Here is a 13,429-nt window from a genome sequence, read left to right as displayed (position 1 = left end):
TCTGAAAAATTATTTGGGATTGAGTATTTTCACGGCCAACCTAATAAAATTTTACGTATTTTTTGTTGCAATTAATGCTTAGCTTGATTCACCAATAACTCACAAATTAAAGCAGTTAGGTATAGGGAATGCTTAAGAAATAAAAAAGTACTATAAAATATCATTTCACTACAATGCAAAAATACAGGGTGTTCTATTTAAGAAAACTCAGAAAATACTCATTCCGAGTTTCGACCAACCCTGTATACTAAAATTAAAAATTTAGCTATACTAATGATTCTTAACAATAGTAGAGTATATTAAAAATCATTTGAACGTAAGTATAGTTTTAGATGTCAAACTACTACAATTCTACAGTGTGTGAATATTGCTACGAAATTAATAAAAAAACGTAATTATCTTTTAAAATACCCTGTATATTATTACAAAACTTCATATTTTAAGAAAGAAGACATCGAAGAGAATCCAAAAATGTAAAAATATACAGGGTGTACCATTTAAAAAAATGAAGTTATAAGCAACTTCCGGTATAACCGGAAGTTGCAAAGAGATGAAAATATTTTCATTTAATAGATCATCCTTCAAAACCCCTTTATTCCAATTTTCATGATTCTGTTGCCTTTAGTTCTCGAGATATTTCTAATAGGCCAGTTATCTGCCTCACCCTATATGTACCTACATAATCAGTGTATGTAAATGGTTTTAGGTCTTTTTACGTCAATAATACAGTAGTGTTACTACTACTTATCTATGTATGTGTTAAATACCAAATTACATTACATGTGTGTGAATGAATACAGTAGGTAATTAGGCAGGTAGGTAGGCAATATGTAGATATGTAAATGTTTTCTTATTAAAATGCATATATAACAAAATTACTTATTTTTTCTTGAGAAATTATTGGTAATTATAGCTTTTTCGTTGCTAATCCGTCTGGTCATCCTTAATCCATTGGTTGAATAGAAATTTTATTGGCGTCAAGAAATGGATTGTTACATTCTTGTTCTTTTCTGTTCTTTTCGAATTTAACAAAGCCATAATTCACATCTTGCAAACAAGTAGGTACTCTCTGAGTGAATTCTAAATAAAATGCTTCTAACAATTTTATATCAGGCAACAGTGCCTTTGTGTAGACAAATAAACATTATTTTATGACCCATGCATTTGTCGGCTAAAGATCGAATTGGTACTCGTAACAAAGTAATAAATATTTATTACCCTAATAATATCTAATCCAGCACTACAGGCCCTTGACGACAAACCATAATACCAAACATAATTGAAATTTTTAGTAAATTGGAAAAAAAATATTCGTTGACCTGCAAAATATGCTAATAAGCGGTATTATCTAGTTAGATCCTATTCCAATAAACGGATAAATTTATTAAGGAGTAAATGGAAACGTTTCGGGAACTTGAATTTATATTCCATAAACCGGGATATTCCTATAATAGGGATTCTAATAAGCGGGTTCGACTGTACTTATCATAAGATTTTGAGACAGCGCCCTGTGTTACGCCTGTTACTGCAGCTCTGAGAACGGACCATCTGGTGTCCAATACTGCTTAGTCATGTTGTCAACTGAAGTTTGGAGGGTTTTTGGGCACAAGGTGTACCAGAGGTAGGTTCTAATGGCGTATTCTTGTTCAGGGATCCTAAAACACTTAAGTAATCTGTTTGGTGCATCAATTTAGTGCCGAATACCCTTGAAACTTCAGACAACGTGCCTTAGCAGTAAACCTGGGTGCACCAGGTGCTCCGGTGATCGGTTCCGACGTATTCGTCTTCAGTGACCCCAATTCGTCTTCAGTGACCCCAAATCCCCTTAATTAACAAACTTTTGCCCTTAATACACTTATTATTTTGACCTATTTATTCACTTTTGGATGCACTCTATGCACTTTAAAATGCAACTATGCATTTTCACCCATTATTATAATTATTATACAGGGGGACATGAATCAGAGAGAAGAAACATGGTTCGATGAAGAATGCAAACAAGCTATACAGGAAAGAAATGAAGCACATAAGAATTACATACTCAGACGTACTAGAGAGAGAAAAACAGAATTTGAGAACAAAAGACGAAGAGCAGATAAACTGTGCAGGCAGAAAAAGAGAAAGTACGAAAACCAACGGATACTAAACATAGAGAGGGAGTTTAAGGAAAACGAAACACGTAGTGCATACCAACTTATTAAACATTTAAGACAGGGATACAAACCGAAGACTAGCCTCTGCAAAAATCAGAAGGGTGAAATTATTAGCGATATGGACGAAATTAAGATAACCTGGATGACATATTTTAAGGAAGTATTAAAAAAAGGGGCACAACCACCATTACAACAACAGAGGCAGCAGCAGGCACGGCAGGAGGTACAACAACAAGAGCTGGGGGAAGATGGAGAAGACAATGAATTAACTAGACCCCCAACGCTAAAGGAGGTCCAAACGGCAATCCACATACAAAAAAAGCCATAAAGCACCGGGAATAGATAAAATACCGGCAGAAGGAGGAAGGAATTTGACCCAACAGATGTATCAGCTAATACGAGAGATATGGATAGAAGAAGAAATCCCCAACAATGGAAGAAAAGTATAATCTGCCCTATTCATAAAAAAGGAGACAAACTATTGTGTCAGAATTATAGAGGCATCTCTTTACTTTGTTCGGGATACAAAATATTCACAAACATCCTTAATCGAAGACTTCAACCTCTCACGGAAAAAATCATCGGGGAATATCAAGCAGGGTTTAGGCAAAATAGATCTACCATTGACCAACTATTTACAGTTAAACAAATACTAGCCAAAGCATGGGAATATGACATGGACGTTTACAATCTCTTTGTAGATTTTAAACAAGCCTATGATTCAATAGATAGAACAATTCTACCTAATATATTGGAAGAATTTGGCATACCATCAAAATTAATACGACTAGTGCAAATGACAATGACAGAAACAGAAGCACAAGTATGTATTCAAGGACAGATCACTGATGCGTTTAAGATAACGCAAGGACTGAAACAAGGCGACGGACTGGCTCTAACGCTTTTTAATCTTGTTCTTGAATATGTAATTAGACGGTTGATGGTAAGCGGAAATAACATACTTACAAACAAATCTACCCAATTAGCAGCATACGCGGATGATATAAACATAATGAGCAGAACAATGAATGCAGCGGAAGAAATCTACGTTGAGTTGAAACAGAGTGCAGAAGCAGTAGGGCTAGCAATAAACACAAATAAAACAAAACTACTCATACAAACCAGATCAAATAGACCGGCGCAACAACACTTTATTGACGATATAGAACAGGTGAATAGATTCACGTACCTAGGAATGGATCTGGTTGCAAGCAGTGAAGAAGAACCGGAAATAAATAGAAGGCTTGTGCTGGCAAATAAAGCCTATTTCGCGATGGGCCACATATTTAAATCGCGAGACGTCCCCGGAAAACAAAACTCCGGGTATATAAAACAATAATCAGGCCCATAGTAAGTTATGGCTAAGAAACATGGGTGGTGACACAGAAATCTGCCAATGCATTAGATGTGTTTGAAAGAAAAGTATTACGAAGAATACTGGGCCCAATAATGGAAAATAACAACTGGCGAATTAGGTATAATAGAGAAATATACGAGCAATATAGCTAACCAACTCTAGCACAACACACTAAACTGCAGAGATTACGGTGGGCAGGGCATGTGGTCCGCATGCATGAGAATAGAATCCCCAGAAAATTGCTGAATGCAAGAATGCAGGGAAGAAGACCTGTTGGAAGACCTAAAAAGAGATGGGAAGACGAGGTCGATGAGGATGCCAGGAACTTCCTGGGAACGCGTTCATGGAAAAGAACAGCGGTAAATCGAAATGATTGGAGAAGCTTATTGAAGGAGGTCAAGGCTCGATTTGGGCTGTAGTGCCATTGGACGGATGGATGAATGGATGGACATGAAAGGAGCCTCCACGTAGATTGTGATCACTTGTGAATACAATCGGGCGTCCGCCTGGAAACGAGTAATGTCGGCTAATTCTTTCAACACCGGTACACCAACAACACAGATGCAATCAGAATCAAAACGGTCTTTATCAAGGCCATTTTTGATAACGACCTCAATTAATATTGAAGGACTATCAGCAGATAAAGGAAACCTATTGTCTAATATGTGCAGAGAACATGGTGTCGATGTTCTGCTGGTTCAAGAAACCCATAGAGATACTGCAAGCCGCAGACCAAGGATTCGGGGTATGAAGCTTATACTGGAGAGACCACACGACCAATATGTTAGCGCAGTCTTCGTCAGACCAGATATCGACGTAGCGTCCACATCTCTAACAGATCAAAATGACATCGAGATCCTCACAGTGGCGATAAACTCCTGTACAGTAACGTCAATCTACAAACCACCAAACGCTGATTTTGCTTTTGAAAAACCGAGTAACTTTCAATCACAGCAAATCAAATTCGTACTGGGTGACTTCAACTGCCACAGTGTCGCGTGGGGTTACAACGAAACAGATTCCAATGGCGAAGAACTAGAAAAATGGGCTGAAAGCAAGTCAGCTTGCTTCCATACAGCCATGATGTGAACTTGTCAGATTGAGCTCATTGGTACCTCGGGCGTATAACATTGGATATTTTATACATCCATGTTATAAATCACATCTTCTTCATATGTTCCTATGACGGGTCAATTATAAAGGGTTTATACCCAAATATATTTACTTTGGTGGTTAGCATGTAGATTCTAAGATTACACTGATGATGATCGGTCAACCGATCGAAAACTAGTTATGTCTTTGATATAGCCCTGTATAGGGATTTTAACAAATATACCTTTTATAAAGGATTTTATGTTTTTGTAATGGTATACAGCCAACTACAGGAAATGTTTCCTCGTGGATTTGAAAGCTAGAGTGATAGCCCTCTTAAAACCAGGGAAGGATCCGGCGGATACAAAGAGTTTTAGACCTGTGTCTCTCTTGTGCCACCTTTTCAAGGCCTTTGAAATAATTATACTGAACCGGATCGCAACATATGTGGAGACTAAAATTATTCCAGAACAAGCAGGATTCAGGCCCGGAAAGTGCTGCTGCAGTCAAATTCTTAATCTCACCCAACATATTGAAGATGGTTTTGAACGGAAGGAAATAACAGGAGTAGCGTTTATAGACCTAACTGCCGCCTATGATACAGTTAACCATCAACGGCTACTCGCAAAACTCTACGAAACTACAAAGGATTTCCGACTAACAAGGTTAGTGAAATGTCTACTCCAGAATAGAAGCTTCTATGTAACGCTCCAGTCCAAGAACAGTCGGTGGAGGGACCAAAAAAGTGGCTACCACAAGGAAGTGTCCTCGCGCCGATTCTATACAACATATACACCAACGACTAACCCATACACAAACAAACAAGGCAATTTATTTACGCTGATAATAAATACAGCTGTGGCACCTCAGGGAAGAACCTTCAATGAAGTCCAAGTGAAACTGACAGATGCCCTGGGAGACTTAGCTGTATGCTATGATAACAACCATCTGAAACCCAATCCCACAAAAACCCAGGTATGTGCTTTCCACCTGAGAAACAAGCATGCCCGAAGGCCGCTGGAGGTGGAATGGCATTGTCAGATGCTGGAACACAACAAGACGCCAAAATACCTTGGCGTCCGTCTGGATAGAACTCTGTCTTACCGATACCACTGCCAATATGTCAAGAAGAAACTAAGTGCCAGAAATAATATCATCCGCAAGCTAACTAATACAAAATGGGGAGCGCAACCACACACTCTCCGCACTTTTGCCTTGGCATTATGTTTTTCGGCCGCGGAGTTTGGAGCACCAGTATGGGCAAACTCTGCTCGCGCAAAGAACGTCGACGTGGCTCTAAATTAAACAGTCCGTATAATATCGGGTTGCCTGAAACCTACACCTATCGAAGAGGTATACCCCATAGCTGGAATTGCTCCACCACCTGTCAGGAGGAAGGTCATATCAGAGGTATAATGGAAAAAGCAGGAGACGGACCGCAGACACCCCTTATATGACCACCAAACTCAGCCAAGCCGAATAAGATCTCGGAAAAGCTTCCTGAAAACATCAATATCAATCCCCGAAGCGCCAGAGACGCGCCGAATACACCTACGGCAAGCGTCAGCTACGGTGACACATTTTCCTCCCTCAGAGGAAATGGCTGCTGGACACAATTTACCGTATCCGACTTGGAAAGCGCTAAACAGACTAAGAACCGGCGTTTCACGTTGTGCTAGTAACCTGAAAAAATGGGAAGACGATACCTGCGACTGTGGCGCGGTTCAGACCAGCCGGCATCTACTATCATGCACAGAGATAAGAGAGACTTGCACAGAAGAAGATTTAATTATAGCAAATGACAGGGCCATCTATGTGGCCAACCATTGGAAAAACAGAATTTAAAGTTGTTGGTGTTCCGGACACGGAAAATAAGTACATACATAGTAGACTTTTTTTCTGATATCATCTTGAAAACTATGCAAAAAGTTGCAAGTCTTCAGGTGCTGTATTTAAAAATCGATTTATTTTGTGCTAAATGCCTTAGTCTATTTACTATTGTTTGTAAATAGTTTAACAAATGGAACTTTATCTACCCTACTATTTACTTTGCATTATCCTTGAAAAATAATAGCATCGTCACATTTTGTTCTTACGCAACATTCTTGTATTTAATTATACAGAGGAAGTTAGTAATTTACTATATTTATCTTTTTGTTCCTACTTATCTAGTTATTTGCTTATACGTTCAAAGGTGCACAAGAAGCAGCTGTTGATAGTTGATTTGTATCTAAAAATATTTAAAAGTTTTCTACAAATTAAGAAAATATTACGCAATTTTTGAGATGTTAATTTAAAATAGATTAAACTTGTCTATTTATCAAAAGATAAAAGCGAGACTATCAAAACTATAAAAGTTTAATTTTTGGACAATATTTTATAAAACTGTGCAAGTTATAGTTAGCTGAAACCTCAATTCCTGATAGATAGTGTTTCTGGATAGTGCAAAATGTCATATTTTCTTACAGAAGAAGTAAAATCCTGGATTCAACAATCCGTAGGTACTGAAAATTGTATTATCACCATAGAAAATACGACCCAGAAAGGAGAAGGATATGTTGGAGATTTTATTTTTGCAAAAGTTGAACTTCAGTCCAATGAAGGCAGGGTTGCAGATGATACAACTCTATTTGTAGCTTTAAAACGCAATAATCAGAATTCATCCGCTCAAAAACAAATTTCTGCAATTCACGAATTCTGTAGAAGGGAAGTGTACCTGTACGATACCATCATTCCAGCATATCAAAAGTTTCATAAAAGTAAGACGCTCCAAGATGATTATTATATAGTTCCAAAGTGTCACAAAGCATTTTTGGAAGGCGAAAACAACGTTGTAGTTTTAGAAAATCTTAAAAAGAAAGGTTATGTGCTGCAGCAAAGAGACAAACCGCTGAACTCTGATCAAATCAAATTGTGTTTAAAATCTTACGCCAAATTACACGGTTCGGCCTTTGCAATGAGAGACCAAAATCCAGAAGAATTTAAAAGGATTTCTAAAGACTTGCATCCTTTGATTAGCGAAGCATTTACTAATTTTAAAGCAGTCTTTGATAGGAAATCAATTGCTATAGTCGATACATTAAAAGAAGCTGGAAGAGAAGACCTGTAGGTTAGATTTAAAAAGTTTGATGGCGAAAAGAGTATTTTTAGCCGTTTTCTTGAAGCATGCGATGGTACTTCAGATGAGAAAGTAATTATTCATGGTGACTGTCATAATGCTAATATGCTGTTCCTATTTAAAGTAGTAGGAAACAAAGGTTGAACCTTGCAAAACGGACACAAGTCCGTTTTTATTTTTTTTCTGGTATATCAAGGGGTGCTTATTATAAGACTAACCTTTTCTGAAAAAATTTCGCCCCGGAACCCCCCTTTTCACCCCTTTAAATGGGGTAATTTGTGGTTTTTGTGGAACGTAGCCCTTCCTGTACTTTTTACAAAAAATTTCTTATATAGAAATATGAAGAGGACTGTATTTTCTACGATTTATTTCCCGACAGCATCTGTCTATCATCTACCGTTTAGCGGGGGTGGCGCCCCAAAGTTGACAAGTTTTTAAAAAATATGTTTTTAAAAAATATATATTTTTTCCTAACTGTAACGGAAATTAAGAAGAAATCCTGCGGCAATTATTCACAAATAATTGATTGATTTTTTGGTATAGGTTTCACTTAAGGGTAATTGCCTTTTTTTTAATTACAGGGTGTTACATTTTAAAAAACCCCTTTCTATACCATCTGAACTGTTTATGCTAGAGCAAAAAGACTTTTAGCGATTACCCATGTACTGGTGCTATTTACAAATTTGTATAATGCACCCAAATTTTTCCCCGGAACCACCCAAAAAAACAAGAATTAATAAATAAAGTGATTTTCTTGGAATCCTTCACACACAATGCCCTTTATTAATATGCTTTATATATCATTTTGTGCACGTTATTATTACCCATGCATGGACACCAAAAGCGATTTTATAGTGCAACCCTTGTAGCCAAAAAAAAAAAAATAAATAAATATAATGGGGGGCTGAAAAGTTTTTTTTTGTTTTTTGCTTTTTGATCCATATGGGCATATGCTTCATCAATAGTGCTTTTCAAAAATATATATGGGTATTGCAACTTCCCTGCGGAAACCACCCTTATCCTTGAAAATATACTGCAGAAACTACCCCTATCCCTTGGCGAGCATGTTTTTACGATTTTCTCATTACCTATGCATTCTTTTTAAACAAAACTTATACAAAGTTAAAGACCACTATTTACTCTAAAAATTAGGTCCCATTCATTTTTTTCGTATAAGCAACCGTTACGGCACAGTGGCGCCGTAAACCTCATATGCTTTGGCGGGCTCAAGTTTTTGATTTTTTTTCGTCATCTGTTCGTTTTATTGATAAAGTACTTATGTAAAATAAAACAACACAGTGTAACCTACAAATTATGACTTATGCACATTTTACAATCTTTGCACCCCAAAGCCACAGTGGTGTCCCAAAATCAATTTTTGCATATTTTCGCCACCTACATGCATTTTATTGCATTAATGTTACCTTAATAGCACAATATTTACCCTTAGGTGGTCGCTAAGCAGTGGCGGATTCAGGGAGGGGTGATGGGGGTGATCACCTTTCCCCCTCTCAAACCAAGTGATATTATATTCAAAGATTATAAAAATATTCATTTATTTTTATAGAAATGTAGCCAATTGGCACCCCCCTCTTAACGATGCTGGATCCGCCACTGTCGCTAAAGCATAAAAAGTCATTCTTATAAAAATTATATTAATATAATATAAGTATTTCTTATAAAGATAAATGAATATTTTTATAATCTTTAAATATAGTATCACTTGGTTTGAGAGGGGTCGGGTTATCGCCCCCATTACCCCTCCCTGGATCCGCCACTGCTTAGCGACCACTTAGGGGTGAATATTGTGCTATTAAGGTAGCATTAATGCAATAAAATGCGTGTAGGTGGCGAAAATATGCAAAAATTGATTTTGGGCCACCACTATGGCTTTGGTGAGCAAAGAATGTAAAATGTGCATAGGTCATAATTTGTAGGTTACACTGTGTTGTTTTATTTTACATAAGTACTTTATCAATAAAACGAACAGATGACGAAAAAAAAAAAACGCCACTGTGCCGTAACGGTTGCTTATACGAAAAAAATGAATAGGACCTAATTTTTAGAGTAAATAGTGGTCTTTAACCTTGTATAAGTTTTGTTTAAAAAGAATGCAAAGGTAATGAGAAAATCTTAAAAACATCCTCGCCGAGGGATAGGGGTAGTTTCTGCAATATATTTTCAAGGATACTGGTGGTTTCCGCAGGGATGTTGCAATCACCATATATATTTTTGAAAAGCACTATTGATGAAGCATATGCCCATATGGATCAAAAAGCAAAAAACAAAAAAAAATTTAACCCCCCATTTTATTTATTTTTTTTTTTTGGCTACAGAGGTTGCACTAGGAAATTGCTTTTGGTGTCCATGCATGGGTAATAATAACGTTCACAAAATGATATATGAAGCATATTAATAAAGGGCATTGTGTGTGAAATATTCCAAGAAAATCACTTTATTTATTAATTCTTCTTTTTTTTGGGGTGGTTCCGGGAAAAAATGGGGGTGCATTATACAAATTTGTAAATAAAACCAGTACATGGGTAATCGCTGAAAGTCTTTTTACTCTAGCATAAACGGTTCAGACGGTATGAAAAGGGGTTTTTTAAAAGGTACCACCCTGTAATTAAAAATAGGGCAATTGCCCTTAAGTGGAACCTATACCAAAAAATCAGTCACTTATTTGTGAATAATTGCCGCAGGATTTCTTCTTAATTTCCGTTACCGTTACGGAAAAATATATTTTTTTAAAAAACATCTTTTTTAAAAACTTGTCAAATTTGGGGCGCCACCCTCGCTAAACGGTGGATGATAGACACATGCTGTCGGAAACATATCGTAGAAAATATAGTCCTCTTCATATTCCTGTAAAAAAAATTTTTTGTAAAAGGTACAGTAAAGGTACGTTCCGCAAAAACCACAAATTACCCCCTTTAAAGGGGTGAAAAGGGGGTTCCGGGGCGAAGATTTTTCAGAAAAAGTTAGTCTTATAATAAGCACCCCTTGATATAACAGAAAAAAAATAAAACCGGACTTGTGTCCATTTTGCAAGGTTCCACCTCTGTTTTCTACACTATTATATATTTCTTTTTACCACTACCAGACTCTAACCTATTTCTATCAACTCTAAAATTGGTTTCTTTCCATCTTGCTAACCTATAGCGCTTGGATAATCATAAGTTTTATAATTTGAACTTTGTTTACTGCCTTTCTAAAAATGGCTGTACATGAATTTTTTCTTTTGCATTGTTATGTTTGTTTTGAATTTTTTACTTATATATTATACACAGCAGTTTTAACCCTTAAGTACTAACACCCCGCCTCTCAGACGGCATCGCTTGTCGAAAGTGGGGTATTTCCCTTCCTAGAAAATTTTGAAGGTCACCCCTTTATAACTTTTCAAGTTGGGTTGTTCTTTAGTAGTATTGAATTCGGCAATTTGCGGCAGGTTGTTAAAAACATCAAATAAGGGAATAAAGACTGAGAGGAAACTCTTTTGAAATGATTTGATGAGGTAGAAGACGACATAAGCGAAGTGGAATCAATTTGTGATGAAAATCTTGCCACTGACTACCATTGTTACACTGTACTAAATATAGTACCTGTCAGTTTTTTTTTGTTTTATCATTTTTTAAACACCTTTTTATTTTCATTTTGTTTTACTCTTTGTTTAACTCGATTATAATTTTTTATTAAGATTCTTTAATTTGTTTAATTTTTATCACCCTTTTTTTCGGGAGGTAAAAAGGTACACAAACAATCCTTCCATTCTTGTTATAATGTTTTTTATTTTAAAACTAGATCAAATATTGTGTTTTTTAGATAATCAATACCTTCAGTAAGTCATCCAGATATCTTTTGCATTAAAATATTTAACAGAAACAAAAGTTACCACTAAAATGTTAAACCCGTCTGTCAGGCGGTTAGTTAGTGTTTACGTCATTGAGTTAAGATGTTGATACTTAAGGGTTAAACCTGTTTACGTAAGGCCTCTTGAGGCCTCCAGTCGCCACCATTTTCTTTAAAAATATGTTTTCCTCTGGTATTTCCTACTTACATATTCCCATAAATCAAACCTTTTATTAGTAGACAATTTTGCTGGGCCGTCTAGTTTTCTTTATTTTTCAAATAGCGCTACCATTTTGGGGAATTAATTTAATAATATTTATATTTGTACGGTAAGGTGTCAAACAAAGATGTTGTCTCCACAAATATTAATCATATAGAAGAGCATATTACAATATGATGATCTCAACAGCAAAAACTAAATCGATAATGATATCATCGGAACCGAGGTGATGTAAACTAGTCGTAAATAACAAAATAATAGAACAAATAATGGAAACGGAATACTTGGGAATAAAACTATCAAGCTGTGGAAAAGTGGAAGAAGAGGTACAAAAACAAGTGAACATAGCGAACAGAGTAGCAGGATGTCTCGAGCACACAATCTGGAGAAACAAATACCTCACAACGGAAACGAAAACCAGGATATATAAATCACCAATAAGACTGATAATGACGTACTCAGCGGAAACAAGAACAGATACGGCGAAAACACAAAGACTGCTGGAAAGAGCAGAAATGAAAGCCTTACGAAAAATAAACCAAACTCTAAGAGACAGAATAAGAAGTGAGGAAATACCAGCGAGATATGGTACAGAGAAAATAAACATGTGAACCAAAAGAAAAAAAATGGAATGGAATCAACACATAGAAGGAATGGCAGAAAATAGAATAGTACGAACAGCAAGAGACAAACCGCCAAATGAAAGAAGATCATTGGGACGACCGAGGAAAAGATGGTCAGACAAATTCAATTAAGGCTAAAAACCGAAGTAAAACAGGCATTGAGCCTATTATAAAGTAGGAAGACAAAGAAGAAGAAGAAGAATAGCATATTTTGAGAAGAGCACTTGAAGGATGTGAAAAGAGCAACTTAATAAACAGCTGAAAAATAAACAACCTACGTTTTTCAGATAAGAAAACCCCTCTTGCTAATAATCAAGAAGAGTTAATTGATCGAAGGTTGAAAAGGAAAGTCAAATGTTTGGTCTTCAGTTAAACACCTCAAAGATAAAGATCATCATAGTAAATAGACTACATAACAACCATTTATAATCACCAAAATTGACCGGTTTGAGATTGTGAGCTTCGATTTATATCTGAGATCCTTAATCACAAACACAGGATCACTACTTACATCAAGAAATAAAACTTATCTGTGATCTAGCAAAAAGTGTAAGTGGCCAAAATATGAAAAAGTTGTAGTATTTTTTAAAAGCGGGGGAGAAACCAGAAGGTTAGGGACAGGTTTTATAATACAGCGAAAATGGAAGGAAAGAGTAATGGCATTCCAACCAATATCAGATAGATTATGCACAATCAGATCAAAAGGGGACAAACGAAACATAAGTATAATTAATGCACACGCACCGATTGAAGATGCCACAGAAGAAGAAAAAGATGAATTCTACGAGCAATTGGAAAGAGAATATGATAAATTACCAGGGTTTGACATCAAAATAATAATGGGAGACTGCAACGCCAAAGTCGGGAAAGAGAATATAATATACGAGCACATAATAGGGAAATATTTATAGTAAGCATGAGGTGTCGAACGATAATGGCTAAAGAATAATAGGCTTTGCAACAGAAAAGCAAATGGTGATAAGAAGCAAACAATTACACCGAAAAGATATATATATA

At 36.2% G+C, this 13,429-nt stretch overlaps 1 protein-coding gene across 2 annotated transcripts in view; it reads left to right on the top strand.

The window, feature by feature from the left end:
- Window positions 1-6,782: 6,782 nt before the first annotated feature.
- Window positions 6,783-13,429, top strand: part of LOC126889564 (uncharacterized) — a 110,267-nt gene continuing 103,620 nt past the window's right edge. For both annotated transcript variants that reach the window (XM_050657945.1, XM_050657946.1), the window contains exon 1: window positions 6,783-7,843. In XM_050657945.1, the coding sequence (XP_050513902.1) occupies window positions 7,052-7,711 (660 nt within the window). In that variant the 5' untranslated portion in view covers window positions 6,783-7,051 and the 3' untranslated portion in view covers window positions 7,712-7,843. The remainder of the gene's footprint in view (window positions 7,844-13,429) is intronic.

This window comes from Diabrotica virgifera, chromosome 8 (genome assembly GCF_917563875.1).
Source record: "Diabrotica virgifera virgifera chromosome 8, PGI_DIABVI_V3a".
NCBI lineage: Eukaryota > Metazoa > Arthropoda > Insecta > Coleoptera > Chrysomelidae > Diabrotica > Diabrotica virgifera.
Note: the sequence above shows the minus strand (reverse complement) of the source record. Positions and strands in the feature narration are given on the sequence as shown.